Source organism: Actinia tenebrosa, unplaced genomic scaffold, assembly GCF_029948245.1.
Source record: "Actinia tenebrosa isolate PJP-AT-01 unplaced genomic scaffold, QUT_ActTen_1.0 PGA_scaffold2__45_contigs__length_23673736, whole genome shotgun sequence".
Taxonomy (NCBI): Eukaryota; Metazoa; Cnidaria; class Anthozoa; order Actiniaria; family Actiniidae; genus Actinia; species Actinia tenebrosa.
Window position 1 is genome coordinate 21498478 of NW_028292579.1, and position 21408 is coordinate 21519885.

At 34.6% G+C, this 21408-nt stretch overlaps 2 protein-coding genes, 1 long non-coding RNA gene and 2 pseudogenes across 3 annotated transcripts in view; 2 read left to right on the plus strand and 3 right to left on the minus strand.

The window, feature by feature from the left end:
- LOC148909590 (uncharacterized) overlaps nucleotides 1-21408 on the plus strand; it is a 37720-nt gene that overhangs the window by 9655 nt on the left and 6657 nt on the right. The window lies entirely within an intron of this gene.
- The window catches only part of LOC116301324 (scavenger receptor cysteine-rich type 1 protein M130), an 81950-nt gene that overhangs the window by 5459 nt on the left and 55083 nt on the right, over nucleotides 1-21408 (minus strand). The window contains exon 4 of the mRNA XM_089033864.1: nucleotides 128-436. Coding sequence (XP_088889990.1) covers nucleotides 128-436 — 309 coding nt within the window. The remainder of the gene's footprint in view (nucleotides 1-127; nucleotides 437-21408) is intronic.
- LOC116306172 (scavenger receptor cysteine-rich domain superfamily protein) overlaps nucleotides 9377-21408 on the minus strand; it is a 45840-nt gene continuing 33808 nt past the window's right edge. The window contains exon 4 of the mRNA XM_089033869.1: nucleotides 9377-9435. Coding sequence (XP_088889995.1) covers nucleotides 9431-9435 — 5 coding nt within the window. The 3' untranslated portion in view covers nucleotides 9377-9430. The remainder of the gene's footprint in view (nucleotides 9436-21408) is intronic.
- Nucleotides 16402-20742, plus strand: LOC116287677 (uncharacterized; annotated as a pseudogene).
- The window catches only part of LOC116287678 (uncharacterized), a 4933-nt pseudogene continuing 4827 nt past the window's right edge, over nucleotides 21303-21408 (minus strand).

The window sequence follows — 21408 nt, forward strand, 5'->3', positions numbered from 1 at the left end:
ATTATATTTCAATTAGGCAAGGGGAATATAGAAAATCACGTTTTTATTAAGTTTGGAATTGATTTTCTATATTGCATTTAGAGAGTGCTAAGAAATACAAAGAACAAAAGCTTTACTAACAGCTTACCTGTATCGTTGGTAAGAATACAAACAACACCAGCAATTCTGTTGTTTGCACAACTTTGGGTTGCAAAACTAGAATGTGTACAGTTTTCGATTGTATTTTCACTACCCACACATGAAAGATCTTTTAACCACGCTGTATATGACGATTTTGCATAACTCTTGTCGGTTACAGCTCGGCTATATCCAAGCATTCTACAAACAACGTTGGCTTCATCAATACCAAAGCCATTGTTACAAATGGTGCCCCAGGTGCCGCCATACAAAACTTCAATTCTCCCTTCACCTTTATTGATACCACCACGCAGACGAACTAGAGAAGAAAGCACAGATCATGAATCAATAAGTATAATTCCTCATTCCATTTTACATAAATCACATTAAAGTTGATTTCCCTACCTTGATATCCAGAGCACACAACACCAGCATCATATTTGTGAGTATTGCAATCAGAGTGAACGCTTCCCCATCCATTGTGAGTGCAGCTTCCAAGTGAGGACTCTGAGCTCGAACATCCTATGTTGTACAGCCATATCTTACCCGTCCCTCGTCCATAGTGCCAATATCCTACAGTTTTGGTAAAACCAAGTTTTCGACATGCAACCTTCGCATCAATCATACCCCAGGAACCAACACAAACTGTTCCCCACTGACCCTGATAGTATATGGCGTCGTCAATATAGCATTTCTTAAAGTATTGATGAATGATGCGTTGTCAGCGATCTCATCAATTTTGAAAAACATAATAAAAATAATATTTATAGCCTATGTAAAATAATAGGGTTGTTTGATAGAAGTTTATATTTGAATATATTTTTATTTAACCTAGCCTGTCATTCGCGCAACTCCGTTTTTTTTTGCAACTTTCCTTTATTACTTTTATCGAAATGAATAAGATATATATTAAAATGACTGCCTACTTTTAAAAATAGATTCAAACTTTTTTTAAAACTTCGATTTTCCGAATTGAAATTTAATACTGATTCCAAATCTGGAAAGAAAAATAGGGTGTCCCGTGCTCGTTTTCGAGATAATCAGCATTTAATGGAAGCCTACGCACGAGCTTTTGGAGTAAAAATTGCGCCACCGGAAATGATTAGAAAAAAATTAAGATTCATAAGATGGTAGTTAATTGCAGACTATATGATTGCACGAATGAAGGCTTGTCAATCATTCTACAATAATACATGGATATTTTCGACAAAAAGACAAAGAGATACATTGATTTGTCATATTTTGTAGTTTAGGTGCTCTTTAAAAAATCTCATAAAGTCGAACAAAAATCCCTACAAAAATCTATTTTTTCATATGTTAATGATTTGAACTTTTCCTAAAGTTTTGATATCACCTAGATTTTTAGGAGTTTTTTCGAATGAGCTATTAAAAAATAGAGTCCCGTGCAAAATTTGAGGGTTTTGCCCTGTTCAAGCTCAAAACGCGTATGGTTCTTCAGTAAAATCTTGTAGATTTTTCAGCGGTTTTTGAGCCCCCGCACATCGTGGGCTCAAATCGAACGTTCAAAAGTAGGCAGCCACCTTAAAACGAGAAAAAAACCCTTTACATTACGAAACGCCAGATGACGTTTTTATGCAACCATAACAATATTGGGCCAAAATAAAGAACGGCTTCTGGTCAGGAAAGACAGGGAAATGAATTTAACATTCTCATCTTTGTTTGTTTTATTCCAATTTGAATGTGCTTTCACGAAAAAAACGTCACTCGCTATTGAGTATCAAATCCTCTGGCGTTTGATACTTCACCAAAAACTTTCCATCTTCAACCTTTAACCTCTTTAATTTCTTTGACACCTTCTTCCTTGCTTTTAACTGTACCTTGTCTCACTGCTGAAATTTGACAACAATATGACCAGGAACTCTTGCAACTAAAGATATACAGTTTGAAAACGTCACTTGGTATTGAGTATCAAATCCTCTGGCGTTTGATAATCCACCAAAAACTTTCCATCTTTAAGCTTTAACGTCTTTAATTTCTTTGACACCTTCTTCCTCGCATTTAGCTGTACTTAGTCTCACTGCTGAAATTTGACAACAATATGACCAGGAACTCTTGCAACTAAAGATATACAGTTTGAAAACGTCACTTGGTATTGAGTATTAAATCCTCTGGCGTTTGATAATCCACCAAAAACTTTCCATCTTTAAGCTTTAACCTCTTTAATGTCTTTGACACCTTCTTCCTCGCATTTAGCTGTACTTAGTCTCACTGCTGAAATTTGACAACAATATGACCAGGAACTCTTGTAACTAAAGATATACAGTTTGATATATTAAAAACTTTCGATGCCCAGTTGGGAGATTAATAAAAGCATTCTGTTTCTTTTAACTTGTTTTTGCAGGTTGGAATAATTTCTTTTACAAATACAAGAACGATTCCTCAAACCAAATTTAAAAAAAAAAGATCCAAGCTTTCGGACTAATTAGTCCATCCTCAGGGAATAATGAGATGGCGGTTAAAGACGTTATTTATGGTGGCCCATCGTTCTCATAGAAAAATAATGACAAAAATGAAAGAAAAAATAAAAGTAAAGAAAAATAACTTTGAAAAATAAAAATAAAATGAAAAATAAAATGAAAAATTAAAAAAAATTAATTTCATTTCATTAAAATTAAATTGAAAATGAAAATGAAATGAAATGAAAAATATAAATATAGATAAAATAAAAATAAAAATAAAATAAAATAAAAATGAGGTTGAAAAAATTAAATTGAATTAAAAATAAAAATAAAATGAAAATAAAATAAAAATAAGATAAGAAAGAAAATATAGAAAAAACAAGAAAGAAAAAAAAAATATTTGTATTTGATTTTGATTTTGCAATGAGAACGATGGGCCGGCGCATGGCCCAGTGTTCTCATAGTGAAATCATCCGTGGAATTCAGTCTTGTGGGTCGGCCAAGCGTTCTCATAGCCAGCGATATCCGAGAGCAGCGGTTCACTCACCAAATCAAAATGGCGTCTGCTGGTAACATCCGAAACACTGATTGGGAAGGTGATGAAGAACTCAAGTCAGACTTACAACGATACGTTCTACAAAACCTGAAGCGTAGGGAAATTCTCGACTTTGTCAAAAGAGATTTTCCTGAGTATGCTTGGAGTCCTGGAACGCTAAGCCGGAGACGTTTTTCGGCATTAACTATGTAAACTACGACGAAAGCGTCCAAGAAGTGGAGCGAGTTGTTCGTGAGGAGTTAGAAGGGTCGGGGCAGTTACTTGGCTATCGTTCCATACACAAAAAGTTGAGAGGGCAACATAAGCTTGCAGTACCCCTTAACTTGGTGTATGATGTTATGGGGGTTGTGGATCCAGAGGGGTTAGAGTGACGTGGCATGGTGATGTGGGGAAGAAGAAAAGGAGAAGGGGTGCTACTGGAACTGGTGCAGGATTTATATCAATAAAGGCAAGATTTAAGTCAAATCCAAGTCACCGAGTCATTTCCGTGTGTCAAATAAAGCGTTCCTAAATTAACTCCTCTGATTCATCCACGAGTAACCAGGTTGAGATTGTGTTACGTTTGTCGAGCAATATTTGGGATGATGTTTGCTTTCTTGATTTACAGAATAGACCTTATTGGCTTGGGCGTATTTAATATATTGTCCCAATTCCATTTACTAGAGTATCATTTCTTTGTTTACCGGTAATTGTTGTGCACGAGAAAACACATGAATATGGATACAACAAGAACAAGGGCAATGGCTCTTACTCTCAAGGGAATGACTCGTGGCCTGAAGTGCTGTGGGACAACATTACGCCCAAGCGAATTAGGTCTATTAAAACAGTTCTGCTCCAGACTTTGCCCTGTTCAGTTGTGTTTTTTTCTAGTTCTTTTAGTCTTAGTTTTAATTTCGCATTTCCTGCAATCTATCGACAAAAAGACCTGCAATGAAAAGTCCATTTTCAATTCCCCTCGCTCAACTCCAGCCTCAACAGCGTGTTTGATCACAGCCCGCGGTAATGTAAGGAATTTACACATCCACGAACAATTGAAACTCTTAAAAATTCCACAGGCTTTAGTCAAATTCTAAAGAATATTTTACACGCTGTCAAGGCCGGAGGGGAACTGTAAAATGGACTATACCATTTTTGCCACACAAGCACGCATTCTCAGGAAAATCTCTTTTGAAAAGTCTGAAGTCTGACTTAAGCTCTACGTCGCCTTCCAATCAGTGTTTTAACTTGAGGAGAGCCTGATAGCAAAATAAATATAAATCTCTTAAGCTCTACGTCGCCTTCCAATCAGTGTTTTAACTTGAGGAGAGCCTGATAGCAAAATAAATATAAATCAGCGTACATATGGGTAACTGAACGCAAAATCACTTCCGAGAAAAACGCAAAATTTTTCAAGCCGGGGTGTTTGGATTTTGGTCGAGAGTCGAGACTAATATGTCGAGAATCGAGACTAATATGTCGAGAGTCTCAAAAATATTATAATATTATGATATATAGTATAGTAGAATATAAAGTGACATCAAACACTGTCTAGATTTTACACCGTGAAAGTCTTCAAAATATTTGGAACTGACGTTTCGGAAGTTAGTCCTTCGTCGGAATAAAGACTGAAATACAATTACGTGAAATACAATTTACTAAATAGTGCAAAATAGTGGTTGTTAAACAATGGAAACAATAGAATTTGCACAACACTAACAGTAAAACTAATGTTTGCACTCCACCAAGACACCTACGCAACCCATGAACTTTAAATACTAGCCGTTTCTAATAGAAAGTGAAGTGCTGCGAGGTTGCCCTATATCTGCTACTGTGTGGGTTTGAGCAACGTTTCCCATAAAACAAAAACTATTTTTATAAGTAAAGATTGATTAACCTGATAGATTGGATGAAGAATGAAGTAATATATTGAATGCTAAAATGATTTTGCTCATTTGGGTACACGGAAAATTTCTGTGTGTGTGCGTGCCTTTCAAGCCACGTTCCCTGTCAGCGATCTGTCTCAGCCTAACCTTTGGTCGATTTTCAAAGCAAGCACATTAGAGTGCTTTTAGTCTCACTGTTGAATAGTTAGATAAATTTATCTAACTTAGATAACTATTTAGTTGACGTCACCTAAAATAGTAAAAGCGCGCCAAATAATGGTCATGCTAATCCTGGGGGTTGTTTTACCAGAGAATGAGTGAATAGACATTCATTTGTATCATCGTTTCTCCCCCTGATCAAGGGCGCCAGGACAGACGGATTGGGTTTTGGAATATGTGTGATTGTTTCAGTTATTCGTAGATTTCTAATTGAATTGATATGCGTTTGTTTCTAAATGGATAATAAATAGTGCTCACTTATCTTTAAAAATAAACGTCCTTTCCAGGCAACGGTCTTTCTGGTTTGAATCAGCTGTACGATATGAATATATTTACCACGTCCACCAACGGTCTTTCTGGTTTGAATCGACTGTACGCTCTGAGTATTTACCGCTGTACTATCCGTGCCAAGCAGCGCCGGCGCCGCTTCGTTAGCGATTACTCTCCTTTAAACCTTTAATAAGTTAATCAAATTTACCTTCAGTACTGTACTGAAGGTAAATTTGAATAACTTATTAAAGGAGAGTAATCGCTAACGAAGCGACGCCGGCGCTGCTGCTTGGCAAGAAACAGTTTGTAGTGGTTTAGAGGACATTTGTTAACTCTTGGAAAGGCTAGCATATCCTTGCAGATATAGCAATCTTTACAGATTTGGAAGACCTGTGGAAGATCTGCTCTGCATGCTGACTAAAGTTGTTCTAGACTGGGTATATGATACTCATGGGCATAGACTAACGTCCTGAAACTAACCTTTTTTCTCTCGTGTGTCTTGAGCAATATGCTCAAACTATAACTTGAATGGGATCACCACTTTCCGATTGCCATGGTTCTGTTGACGGAACTGCGTCAAATATCACGTTCAAATAAAAATCAAAGAGTGGTTTATGCTGGCATAAAGGGATTCATAATCAACTTAAAGTAGTTATTTATACCCAATGGGTTAATTGCTAACTTGTTTGGTGCAGTCGAAGTGCGCCGGCATGTTGCAGGAATGTTTTCTGATTCACATTTATTGCGTGGCCTTATAAGCTAGAAACCACCTATGTTTATGAGCAGACGTGGGCTATCCTTTACGCCCTCAACTTTTGTCGCCTTACCGTCAAATTTACTATCCTATAATCAATCCAGACGCGAGGGCTTTCAACAGGGCAATGAGCGAGTTACTAGTGTCTGTTGAGTGGCTGTTTGGAGATGTTTCAAACTAGATTTCCATCCTACTTTGAAGCTTGCATAATGAAGCGAATGTTGTAAATATGAATTCTATGAATGAATAATATATATTGTTTTATTTCGTGAGGTAACAACATCACCAAAAGTGATTTTCATGAAGGGCCTCGAAATATACTTAATTACAAATACTAAAAACAAATTAAGATAAAAAGAAAAAGTATTGATACTGAATAAAATATCACTAAAATTATGACATTCAAAAAATCTGCGTTAATTAAAAATTATTTACAATTATCAAAATAACGATTTTAAAAATGTTATAATTGTCAGCACATGTGACGCTATCTGGTAATGAGTTCCATTGCTTAATAAATAAATAGTTTGATGCGTTTTGCCCCCAATTAGTTCTGCATTTAGGCAGACGCCTAAAAAGACTACTTCTAGTATTATAGCTATGTAGCTCACTAGAGCGAGAATTATTGAAACGAAAATCAATAAGGCCATTTAGTGCTTTGAAAACAAAACAACAACGGTGAAAACGTCTTCTAAATTCAAGGGACTGCCATCCTAAAACCTCTAAAGCTGAGGAACTAGACGAACTTACAAGTAAATTGCACTACTTCACTGTGACGTCACATCAAAACAATATTCAACATTCTATTGTTTAAACGCAAAGGATCATGGTCGTCGGGCGGGATCAAATCAACGCAAACTAACCGAAAATTGTTCTAAATACCTTGTCATTCCACGAAGAGAAGTAGAATAGCTAGCAAACGCTCAGAATATTTTTTAGTACATATTAACACACATTATATCTGAAAACCAGGCCATTTTAGATTAAACTGTTTCGCTAGGAGCAAATTTTGTTGAATTTTCTATTGGATTTGGCGATTCTATCCCCCACATAAACAAGCAGTGACGTCATAGTGAATTAGGTCAATTAAGAATTATCTTTGCTGCCTTACTTTGTTGAACTTGCAGCCTATTCATTAAAGTTATATTAGACCTGTCATGCACCCCAGATAACATCCTCATAATCTAGTATGGGTAAAATTAAAGTATTATATACAATTTTTCTAGTTCTTTCACATACTTTTGCAAAGCTAAAAATATTTCTACAATTGTAGCATCGTTTTAAAGTTATTTGTGTGGTGTATTTTGTTCAAAAAGCCCTTTCACAAATGAACATTTTCAGGTTTTGAGGTAAAGGACGGGAATGAAATTTGATACGCTCGTTTCATTAATGCAAGTTACAAACAAGGATGGAAATCAAACTTCCTGGATAGGAATGAATGAGCTGGTTTCACTGTTGATTTAATGGCTATAATAAGAATATGCTATATATATGAGGTATGAGCTCGATTGACGAAAGCAAAAGTAGGTATTGTTGAAAAGCAATACTTGGTTTGTACTCTTAAGAGAAATTGCGTTACCTACCATTGTGGTAATATTACTTCTCCAACCCTAGACAGATATCCTGTATAAACCTTGAAGCTATGACTACATTAGATTGAATTATTTCAATGTTTAGATAGATGAAAAGAGGTGTTAAGAAGAGATAACTAGCTAAAAACTAGTGTGAGCTGCGTTGGTGTTTCTAATGAAACAGTAATAATAAAAAGGTAAATTATACACCGTGAAAAGATGAAAAAACTTACTGACGTTTCGGACGGTAGTCCTTCGTCGGAGTAAAAGAGAAAGAGGTGGTAGAAAGGAGTGTTTATATTATAGATTAAAACAAAAGAAACCAATGAGAACATGGTAGGCAAGGAAACAAAAACAAACAATCAAAAGACAAAAGAAAGGGTTAGTTGAAAGCAAAGCGTTCATTAATCACGTTGGGAATAAGAGTGCCCAATAGATAAATAAACCGCATTTCTTTGGTCTTGCGACAATCATTGTTGCCGTTAATCAAATAAAGACCGAAAACAATGAAGTCAGAAAGAGAATGGTTAGCTAGATTGAAATGGCTGGAAACTAAACATTCTCTTTCAGACAAATAGCAACAATTCTTGCTGATTTTGACGGTTTCGACAATAGACCAATCATCAGAAATTGTAATTGCATCTGTTGTTGCATCTGTTTCTGCTGCTGTTGCTTCTGTTTAAACAAGTAAGCTTACATTTGATCCTGTTTTTTCATTTTTAACTTATTATTTAACTTATAATTTATTTATATTTCGTGTTTCCTTATTTCAGGGTCAGTAATGTTCCTTTGATTTCATGTAATCGAGTGCATCAATTCCCTTCCTATTTCTACTGCTTCCTGGCTTGAGTGAATCACTGGTAGAACTGTCTACGTCTTTTTTCTTTTCTGAATTGCTAGAATCAGCCTCTACTATTTTGGAATGGCTTCATATCTTGAAGGCCTTGTCTCTAATCGACATAGCCTTGGCCCTTTCAGATACTTGTGTCTGCGGAGGTTTCCATTTGTTAGATATGCTACTGCTTATTATTGCTTGAATCTCTTCCAAGGCTTGTTGTGGTTCAGCTTCAGAGAGTTCTTCAGGATTACAGGCAGATGAGTTCTCCTCTTTTCTCACCTTAGCATTGAAGTCCGGTGCCCAACAGCTTATTTTAAAAACCTCTCTCTATGGGCGTTGTTCCCTTGAAGACTCTTTAAAACTTGGAAGTGTAATTACGGAATTGGGGATTTCAATTCATTTTAAGCCAACTTCTTTCGAACCAACTCTCTCAAGGTAAGGCTGCTGCAGGCGCATTTCCCTCAGCAGTGCTATATTTTTTTCATTATCCCACCTAAAAATGCTGCTAAAACAATAATTGATTCGCGTACGTAATTTAGAATTTGTAAGAATATTAAAATCCTGAAATAACACACCACTGAACAATATACCATAGACCTATTGTGGTGGTTTAGGGCCTATTAATGGATAGAGTGTGCATGAATTTGGAGGAGCGATTGCCAAAATTACTATGGAAAGGGATAAAATACAAGCTATTCATAAGCCTTGGTACTTTTGAGAATAACATATAATTTTCCTTAGAGTTTATTATAGTTAAAAGTTAATATTTAATTAAACGTTTTTCTCACTTTGTCCTTGTATGCTGTGCTACTGGAATTCATCTTTACACTAAAAAATAATAAAGAATTGATCAGTTAAGTGTGTGAAATATTATAACTTAATATCTATAGAAAGTCTTACTTAACCATTAACTTGAAAAGCCATTGCTCACTGCATTAAAGAAAAAAAAAAAAAAGAAAATAATACTTGAGAAATAAAGAACAAGCGCGGGTAACTTCGTTAGTGTTTTAAGGCAAAAACACAATCGGAATTTTCACCAGAACGACAACTTGGCGATGTGAAAATGTTCTGAAAAATCAATAAGTCATTTTTTGGCTTTTAGTATATAAAAATGATAGTAATTTCTACTCAAAAATAGACTGATATAGGAAGATATATGGCAGTTTAAATACAAATTAAATACAGCAATTGCTGAACAATTGGGAAAAATCGTCTTGTCTTTCTCAACACTTCAATGCGCTGTGCCGGAGAACTTTGTACAAACGGTCTCGATATGCTCATCAATATTTTTGATTAATTTGGACTCCTAGCAGGCTGAGCGAGGTCTCTTGCTCAAGTTCAGAGGAATTTACTGTGCGGATACTCCAACCGTGACCACTATGAAAAATTAATATTATTAACCAATCATATTGCGACATTTAGTTCAATATTTTTATCTGGCCAATCAGATAGCGCATCGATATAATAAGAGTATAAGAACGTGATAATCTGATTGGCTAACACTGTTATCAGTTCAATTTCTGTCTAGTTTACCGTTATCTGATTGGTCAGTTTTATTCACCTTTGACACCACCACTTTCTTCGCTATGGACTCGCCTGATTCAATTCCTAAAATTTCTTATTTGAATAATTAGCTTTATTATAGGGCAAGGTAATTTCACGCACTATGATTGGTCACTTATAAAGGTATTGACCGAAAAATGAAATGGTTCACTGAGTGTACTTTTAGGAGACGAGAGGGTATGACAGCAAATGATGGCTGTGGAGGAAGAAAGTTAGAAGGTTCTGGAGGAGGTAGCGGTAAACACCCTATTGCGGACTCGATAGATAATTGGTCTGAATTTTTGAAGCTGTGCTACTTAGTGACGTTGAGCCAGTTAGTAATCCCACGGTACTGTGATTTATCTTATTCTCGTAACGCAAATAATAGTTTTGAAGTTGAATGTATTTCCTTGCTTTTTGACTTTTATCTATACCAGGATCCTTGAGAAGATTATTCATTTCATCTTTCAAGTTTTGCATTCTTGAAATCTCTGGGGGCAGTGCGAGATTTTGTCGCTCAAGTTATTGGAGCAATTCCCGAGAAATATTTTCCTCTTGCTCTTTCTCCTCTCCTGGAAGGATATTGGTTCTCAATACGCAATCATCTGGGTTGGCTGTCGTTAAGTAGATAAACGGATATCCGTAAGGTCTGCTCATTGAGTGTTCATATTTTGTGATAAAATATTTTTTCCCTGTATACACTTGGTTGGCTTGAGGTTAAGAATTTAAAGTTTATCTCAAGGATTTTTAAATATGACGAAATAATGACAATTCACACTAATGTCTTGATTTACTTTGCCTTGATGGAAATATATTCTGTATCATGTAGATAACCCTTAGGTTGCGATGAAGTGATCCTTGGCAAACAAAGAAAAGTTTAACATTTCCGGTTTTGGCAATGTGGTCATCAATCACTATAGGATTTCGTATATTAACGTTAAAAAAGGAAATCATTTTCAAGTTCCTGAGAAATACCTCTAACAATTTCGATGCCAGGTACTTTTAGGATCTTGTAAAACATTCAATTCAAATCATCGTTAAAAAATATTTCTGGATGAAAATTGCCGAAAGACCTTAATATATTAAAGATAACTTATTAGTCCAAAAGCATAAGCAAGCTGAAAGTCAAAACATTTAATGTAAAACTTCATTATATAAAAGCGACAACGTTTTTGATCAAGGCTCTACACAGTACTAGTTGAGCGATTTTGTACGACTTTAATGAAACAAAAAAACTAGGTTAAATACCAACTAGTGGGTGGCGAATGGTTAATAGTAAATGAAATAAAGACTTACAAGAAGAATAACCATTACTTTGTTATTTCAGTAGGCCTACAACGTCAAGTTTAAACTTATCTGAATCTACGCATTCTAGATGATGGCATATTAATCCAAATTTTTTTATTAGGTTCATGCACTCCGTGTTCTTGAGACTTCTTATATTTTCGTTCAGACACTTTACTCTTCTTGTTTGGTAGACTTACCGTTTCATGGTTGTTCATGATGGTTCTGTACAAGCATTAGTGCATGATCTACGGGTTGGGTGGAATTGGTTTCTAATATGACTCTGGTCATTTCGCCCAAGTAAAACAGTACTGTACCCTCTGTGTCTAATGCCTCGTAGAGGCGAAGCCACTATATGTCATCGACTTAAGTAAGTCCGTAACACCACAGGGAGCCCAAAAGTTCTCAATCCATAAACTTCGGGAATAAAGTTGTTGTTCTCGACACGGCTAGAAAACCGCTTATTAGCTAATTTAGATATCGACTGAGAGTGCGCATTGTGGTTTACCGCTGAATTTATCGCAGGCGCGCTGACAATAACGGACGAGGAAACGATTCCTGTTGAGCATTTTTCCTTCCGAAAATCGCAGTTTTTATCTCAAACACCTGGATCATATGCCGTAGTTTAACAAGAAAACGATACGGACGAGTAACACGATGCCCGATAGATGGTGAATTGTCAAGTTTTCAGTCTGATTCGGACAAAAACAAGCCATCGAGTAAGCTTACTTGGATAAAAAGACAGATAAGGAATATTATTGTTTTCTTGTTCTAAGTCTATTTCAAATTTCTGAACTTGAAAAGCTCATCGATTGTCAAGATATTCAAGTAAATATAGTCAGGGATGCTGTAAATTTTAAAAATCGCAATAAAAGTTATAGATGAACATGCCTTTACCCCGATCATCATGTAAAATACCTTACTTATAAATTCTGGTACTCGCACATTTCAACCAATTTCAATAACGTGAGGTAAAATCATAGATATGCCTTCGTTTGGGGATTTACCAAACAAAAAACACAACGAAAAGCAAAAAAACAATAGTAAAAATAAATTATTCAACCAGTTTCATAAAGCCTGGTTCACATATGATCGCAGACGATCGCAGACGATCACAAAGGATCGCTGGCGATCGAGTGCGATTATATGTGAACAGCTCTGCGATCGTCTGCGATCGTCTGAGATCGGTTGCGATCGGTTGCGATCGGTTGCGATCGTTTGCGATCGTTTGCGATTATATGTGAACAGAATTCTGCGATCGTGAGATTGGAAGGTGTCCCACAATGCTCAGTTTTCCATGAAACACGTGTATATTTTTGATTTTCACAAGCGAAAAAGTATTTCTTTTCAGGTTTTTTTCCCAGATATAACTGGTTTAAAAGTATCAACACACGGTTATATATGCTAATTTACGTTTGTAAGCCATATAGGCAAGTAAACAACTGCCGTTTGGGGATATATTTTAAGATTGCACGTCCTGTTCTTCATAGTGATGACTCCCCTGATGAAGTATTCACGATCATAAAGTCGAATGTTTCTTTTTGATTTGCCAGCGATTATTTTCTTAAGTCTATGTTGAATCTGCATCGTACTTTGTTTTACTGCTGAATGATAATTCGCGGACTCAGGTGTCAACAAACCGCCGGCGATCGGCTGCGATCATATGTGAACAGTTCAATTTGAGATCCTCGGTTGAGTGGACTCTGCGATCGAGCGATCGAGAGCGATCGTCTGCGATCGTCTGCGATCATATGTGAACCAGGCTTAAGTTTCAAGACGATTTTGAATACAGACTGAAGTTGCTTTTAAAAGGCTAGTTTAATTAGAGTCTATATTAGAATCTCTCCAGTCATATTACTCTCATTTCAGTTCAATATTCATATATTATAAATGAAAAAAAAACTTCATAATATTATAATATACTGATTATGTCTAGTGTGGATGTAAACTCCTTTGATTAAAAAGGGAAAATATTTTGTTTAGTACTATACCTAAAAAGTGGAAGTAAGGTTGTGTATAGCTGTGAGCTGTTGTATAGTTTAGTTCAGGTCTTGTTTTCTTTAAAAATCTTACAGGTGAATACCAAAACCAAAGGTTGTCTAGTGCTTCCAAAGTTAATGTGGCATTTAAAGTTAAACAATGTCAAAAATGATTTTTTTCTCAATTTCTAGTTTTTCAAGTTTTTTTTTAAATAGTAATGTATTTCTCTATATAAGCACTTTGCACTGAAAATAGAAAATTCTTTTTGAATTTTTGTGTTTAGTCATTGGGTAAAGGCCATCATTATTTCGACAGCAGAGGCCTTGCCATGTGCATTGTCCTCAGTTTTTTTTTTTTTTTTTTTTACAAAAAGTGAAAAACCAAAGAAGATAAATTTTCCATCTACCAGTCTTATATAAATGTATATATATGTTTATATATATATATAGTTTAAAAGGAATACTGTTGAAAAGACCATATAGAAAATAAAAAATATATAGAAAAATTCCTGAACTCAGTTGGGCAATTCTGAGGTTTTTAAAATGTTTATTTGCAAAAATCAATTATATATATTCATGGTAGCAGATGTTTATTCTTTATAATGCTTCATTAGTATACCTTATGTATTAATTTTAAAATTCCATTGTTTGGTACACAAGATCAGTAGATGAGATGTTTGTTGGGAGTGTGGTTATATCCTAGTCAAACGTAAAATTTTAAACTTTAAAATGGAAGTATACATTTTGTGTGACTCTAAGTCAATGTTATTTCTTTTCAGTTCCAGGTTTTATTTCTTGAAACAGCTCATATATTGACTATATATTAGCTCTTTTGAAATACATAATTGATTAACTATAGAAGTGAGATATAATTGTGTGTCATTTATTATATTTGCCAAAATAATATCATCACCTTTCACAATACTTAATTAGTTTTGATTGCATAGAGTATTACAGTTTAAAAGAGGCTAAAAAAGTAAGGAGACTTTCCTTTCAAAACAAAACAAACAAACAAAAAAAAAAATGAAATAATTAAAACAAAGCTTTCACTAGTCCTAAGCCCTAAAGCTGAAATACTCCTGTGTGATAAGGGTGTGAGCATGAGTCCTCTTTGTTTTAATTGAAATATTTAAAAAATATTTTGAAAATATAAATGGGAATTTAGAGGTTTATCCCATTGTATGTGTATAAACTATTAACGAACTTTAATTTTATGCTTGTTCTGATTTCATAGCATCATCTTCTGTCTTACACATAATGCAGAATAGATTAATGCTATACTAGAAATATCCAGTAACCACTTTTGTGGCATGATCAATATTTAAGATAATTTTGTATAAAAAAGGCTAAACTAATTCAGTGATCGACTTGCTTTGAATTCATGTCATGAAAATAGGTGAACTCGAAAAAATATTTTCATTGAATAGGTCGTTTTGGAAGCACCAGACCTTTTATTGATTTACCTTCTGACAAGTGAAATGCAATGTTGACTAATAACTTTGTACATCAAAAATTAAGCACTTGAAACTTAAAAATGAAAAAGTTATCTCAAGATCGATGTTTAGTAGAAGAAACAGTAACAAACATAGCTAGAAGCTTAAGTTTGTTGATCTATAAGATTACATAAGCAAAATATGGAGGAAAACAGGGGCGTAGCGAGGACCTAGGAGCCGGGGGGCATTGATCCAAAATAAAAAATAAAAACTCCTCCCCAATAAAACAAATAAACGCTCAAACAAAAATTTAAGAAACAAACATTATTTTATTAACAATTCTTAAATCTTAGGTTGTAATAATTTATTTTCCTCTTTCGTTTCAATATGTTTTTTTGGTTGTTATTCTTTTTTCAAAAAGTTTTTCTTCCAAAAATTTTGGGGGGGCTGTAGAAGGCACAAATGTAAAAACTGAACCCAAATGTAATAAGGGTCACAAATGTAATAAACTTTGGTTACAAATGTAATAAAGGTCACAAATGTAATAAACTTTGGTTACAAATGTAATAAAGGTCACAAATGTAATAAACTTTGGTCACAAATGTAATAAAGGTCACAAATGTACATGTCCAAAAACCCGAAAGAAATCTTATGTATCAGTCCAAGTAAAAAAATATAATCAAATAGAGAACAAACACTATAAGTGTGTAGAATAAATACCACTATATTCTGCTAAATAATGCTATTCCTATTGTTTTCTATTGTTTAATTAGCATAACTTACTACAAAATAGTGCAAAGTGTTGCACACTTTTAGTGTTTATACTCTACATAATAGAGTGCAAGCAATATATCCATGGAATGCAATACTCTATATAATAGAGTGCAAGTAATATATCCACGGAATGCAATACTCTATATAATAGAGTGCAAGTAATATATCCACGGAATGCAATACTCTATATAATAGAGTGCAAGTAATATATCCACGGAATGCAATTTACTAAATAGTACAAAATAGTGCTAATTAAACAATAGAAAACAATATAATTTGAATAGAATTGTACTCTTTAGTAAAACTAATTTTTTACGGATATACTGTTTACACTCTAATAAAATAAGAAAATAAAAAACTTTCAGCTGACTTTAATTAATACTCACATGATCCGAAAGTGGCTTGCATTATCGAAAATAAATTGATCATAAATAACTTAAAAACATGCTAATTCTATTCATAAAGTTGAGCTGTTATTGATAATAAAATGGAATTAATGTCGAATATTGTATTTCTATTTCTTTTTTTCGTTTTTCATTTTCATGTTTTTGTGTTTTCTTTCATTTGATGTCTCAATGGTTGTCGATCATTAGTTCAGTTTAGGGACGATCACAAGTTATCACTATTTTTTCAAAAGATTTTTTTCCAAACAACTGCAACACAAGACCATGCCTTAATGCCAGTAGTCTGAAAATAATTTTCCCTTTAAAACATCACATTCCGCATCATTCATTCATTTGTTTGTTCGATCATTCGTTTGTTTGTTAAAATTCGGCCTCTAAATGTCAACTGCCGAAGTATTAAAGAGTTTGGTACTGAAGAACTGTTTCAGTTGCAAACTTGATGGAAGCAAGGGCGGATCTAGGGTGGTGTGCTGTAAGTGCGGACACCTCCCTGAAATGAGCTAACGGTTTTCGTGTAAGCTTATAAGAAAAAAGTCAGTCAATTATGTCACAAAATCAATTGACATGCATGAAAAACATGAAAACGATATACTGATGTTGTAAACTTTATTTTATACCTATTTATCTGATTGTCTAATGTAAAAGTTGATCGAGTTTAATAAAGCTTGTTTTAGGTTTAATGTTGTGAATCGTTTTAAAAATTAAATGAATTTGGAAATTGTAGAAACAATATCTGAGAAAAAAAATGTGGAAAATTTGCATGCACGGTGTACAGTTGTACAATGGATTTTGAGTTTACAACAATTAAAAGCACAATTAGTTTTGGCCTTGATACTGATACAAAAAATTTTTTTATTACATTTGTGACCAAAGTTCATTACATTTGTGACCTTTATTACATTTTTGACCAAAGTTCATTGCATTTGTGACCTTTATTACATTTTTGACCAAAGTTCATTACATTTGTGACCTTTATTACATTTTTGACCAAAGTTTATTACATTTGTGACCTTTATTACATTTGTGACCAAAGTTTATTACATTTGTGACCCTTATTACATTTGGGTCCAGTTTTTACATTTGTGCCTTCTACAGGGCACGTGCCCCCCCGTGCCCCCCTCGCTACGCTACTGGAGGAAAATATTCGGAGGCAATAAGATTACAACTTATTGCTATTGAAAAAATCTGTATTGAAATAATTCCATTTGTATCATAAGTCTTATTTAAATTATAGCAACTCTTGTCACATTTGAAAGGTTTAGTGGCAATGATGGACTATTGATCGTACGAAGAATTTTCCCTCGAATGCCCCAGGTATCTCGTTGAAGGCTTTGTGTACAAGAAATGAAAAAATGCAAATTGTTTCGGTGCTCATCCTTGGAATCAGGAGCTCATTTGATATGTTGTAGAATGACAAATAATGAACAAAATATCAGTCTTGAGCTTAAGTATGTTGTCCTGACCTTAAGTCGGCTCGAAATACAAAGGTGATTTTCAAAGATTTTTGCCACGACTATCAATATTGTTGGCCAAAACAACATCGTTTACCATGATGATGAATGAGTCAATATTCTTTCAAAGTCCATGGACATTTTCGTTATGGACTACAGATTAGCATACATGATCTCTATCTCCAATCAAAGTCAAATTGAAACGCTGGGGGTAAAAGAAATATGAGTGTTCTGAAGCACGAAAAGCACTAGCACGTCCACCATCTTTTTTTTCGGAATTTTCGCATTTTTCCACTATTTTACTACCTTTTTGACTGTACCATCAATTCTTTCAATCACGTTCTACTTGGTAAGGTTAGTTTTTCATCTCGCTGATACTCTTTGTTCTATTACATCGTAATTAGTATCTTTTTTCGTAGATAATCCTAAGTAACAACCTTACTAGTCATACTTCATCTCTGACCTATTCTTCACATTTCTCCTCTTGGTGAAACATTGATATCTCTGCTCAACTCTTTGCTTTCCTGCGGTCATTTCTTAGATATCTATCTAACGTCCTGTCTCAGCACTACATCACAATAGTTGAGAACTTCCTCAAGTACTAAGTTCATTTTTGTCTTCAAGAGTTCTGGGTCTATTTTTTCTGTCTTTTCGTTTTCATTTTCACTTAATTCCATTCTTGATTCTTTTTCATTTTCTCTTTTTCGGAATTAGCATATGTGTGTGTGTATATATATGTGTGTTTGTTTGTTTTCTCTCTATTTCTTTTTTCTACTCTTTGTTTTCGAACATTGTTTTTGTTTTTCTCATTTTAAAACAAATTCAACTGTCATTTTCTCGCTTTTTTACTTTTGCTGTAATTGAATTTAATTTCAAACCAGCTCGAGCTATAACCGTTAATCTATAGAGTGCGCGCGCAAAGGCTAGATCAACGTTCCATAGTGCTCGTGCAGAGCTGACAGTCGAGACTCAAAACATGCCGACAGACGATAACTCAAATTCAAGATCAACACTGAAAGTGTTTAGTTGGAACGCACGCACTCAGTATCAACAAAATTCCCTCTGGAGCCAGTACTTCAAATTTGAAAAATTTCGAAGACTTTGCTTTCTCTGAGCAACTGGACTTAATATTTGATTTGTTACTAAAACTCGCTTCAAGGATTGTACTCATGCAAGAGAATATGAAGTAATACTTAACATTCTCTTGACTCATGACAAGGATATTCTACTGGACTTAGTATTTGATTTGTTACTAAAACTCGCTTCAAGGATTGTACTCATGACAAGGAGATTCTACCATGCGGAAACAGCATCTTTAGATGTGATCGACGTGGACGGAATACTGGTGGAGTTCTCATTGCTACGAAAAATGACTGCTTCGCAAAGACTGAAAACGTCGAGCTAACCTGTAACATCGAAGCCTGCGCAGTCGAATGCGATATTCAAAAAGGAGGTAAAATGCTGTTTGCTTGCATCTACAGACCGCCTGACTCTCCAAACACATGGATTGGCCAATTCCGAGCCCTGCTGAATCTTCTTTGTTCCCGCTATGACCGTGTAATCATGGCAGGTGACTTCAACTTCCCTGGCATCAAATGGAATCATGAAGATACTTCTACTTTAACCAAGCTGAATCTGAATTCTACGAAATACTCAACGGCTTCTTCTTGTCACAAAACAGCCGAAAAGTTAATTGAAAGGTTTTACTCAGTATAGACCATTTGTTCCTTTTTCCCATTTAGTTAGCTTGGAGAATTATTAGGTTAAGTTCTAAGGACCGATTTAGGTCAGTTTAGTTTAAATCATTTTTTCATGCCGTTTAGTTGATAGGATCTATTGTAATTGGGGAAACCTGTAGTAGATTCCTAGCCTCTTATTTGATCTCTTATTATTCAGAGATACGTTTTGTAGTCTCTTCTTTAACCCGCTAGCTATTGATAACCTAAGAGTTGGCTGTAAATAAAATGAGATGGGATGAGATGGGATGGGATGAGATGGGATGGGATGGGATGAGATGGGATGAGATGAGATCCTCTAGCAGCTTCGTAGTGAGACACCACTTTCTTTTTCCTTGCAGTATCTGTGTGCTTTTAAAAGTAGCTATTAAATTTCCAGGTTGCTAATATTTTTTCTTTTATTTTGTTTGGTAGATTCAACCTGAAGTTATTGTATGTTGAGACTGTGGAAAACGATATAAGACCAGAGGAGGATACCAAAGACACAGGACAGCCAAACACACCAACATCGCGACTCCAAAAGAATAAGCTATCACTCTCACCCCAAGCATCCTTTGAGACATATTGAAAACTGCCGTACACAAAGTTAAAACTGCTCAGCTGTATGCTCAGTCATTTAAAAATGAAATGGAAGTTTATTCATTTGAAGAACTCAAGGAAGACAGTGTAGAATTTGCGATGCTCAAGTCTACATTTGATGGATATTCAAAGAATGGCGACACTGAAAAGTTTTATGCTAAGTACTATACTGAAATTTCTTTAAACTCTGCAAAATACTTTAAAGGACTCTCAAGAAATGCTGCCACATTATTATCAACCAAGGTAGCAGATTGCATGCTTGTATACTGCAAGCAATTGAAGACCTCCAAGGATAACAGCCCACATCTACGAACTGCACTGTCAGACAGAGAAACAGCTGGTCTGCAGTATGAGTGTGTCAGAGTTGTTATGTACTGCATAATCTTCACAAAAAGCATGGTACTAAAAAACCACCAGAAAGCCAACAGACAAGGTCTATTTTAAAAGATGGAAATTTAGAGGATGGATGTGACTCCCAGAAACTGGTTTCAAATCTTAGCCGTGGAGGACTTATCACAAAGTATTCACAAAAAGTTTTTTCTTTAGAATAGAACATTATTTTAGACAATTATCTCCTGATGGCAATTTACAAAGTATAAATATCCAGGGAATAACTGATAAGTCAGTAACTGATAGTGAGCTGCTTGCTTATTATAATTTTGATAGTTTCTGACTCAGAATTGGTACCAGCAACAGATATAATTAGGGATGTTTTACATGCAATTGCAGATTTATATGTAAGGGTGAGATCCTTTTCTTTTGCTAAAGATATTATTCAGCATCACAAGCTTAGAACTAAACAAACTAAGTCTAAAGTACTACGCAAAGAAATAAGTAATATTAATATCAATTTTGAAATTGTGAAGAGGACAATGAAAAAAGGCTTGAGTAGAGAAGTAGCTGTCAGTTGTAAATTTGATCACTTGTCTTATCATAAAACAAAATCGTTTTAATACCTAATAATGTAAAAAATTCATGAATATAGGAAGAGATAATGCCAGACGGTTTGTTATGACTCTAGTTATTTGTATCTGCAATCATGTTCATAAATCATACTGATTGTACTTTTGTCTATAGCAAATCAGTATGTGAAAACATCATAAATGGTTCACATTTACTCTGGTGAAGAGAAATAAAAATTATTCTGGACATCATATATGAATTACTTTTATTGTTGTCAGTCCTTTCAAACAGGTAAATAATATTGAAGTTTAACATTCATTGTTCAAATGCATAATTACTGCACTATTCGCTTAAATTTCGAATCTGAATATGAAAATTATTGTTTACTAACACATTTTTTAAACAATCCATATAATCAGAGTACTAACTCTCATATGTATTAATATTTTGCAATCATAATGTTTGCAAAGAAAAGAATTATTGACCTTTAGTTTGAAATTAGTAAATCATGGTCCAGAAGCAATAAAAGCATCCATTAAAAAGTGTCATAGCACAACATAAAACAGTATTCTATTCATTTGACCATAAGCTAAATTTAAACATTTGCATTTTAAAATGTGACTTGAACGATTGTTTCATAATTGTCAATTTGGTGGATGTCTGGATTATCGCTGCGCCTCCCGAGCTTGCGCTGATTCCCAAAGTACTCTTCCATT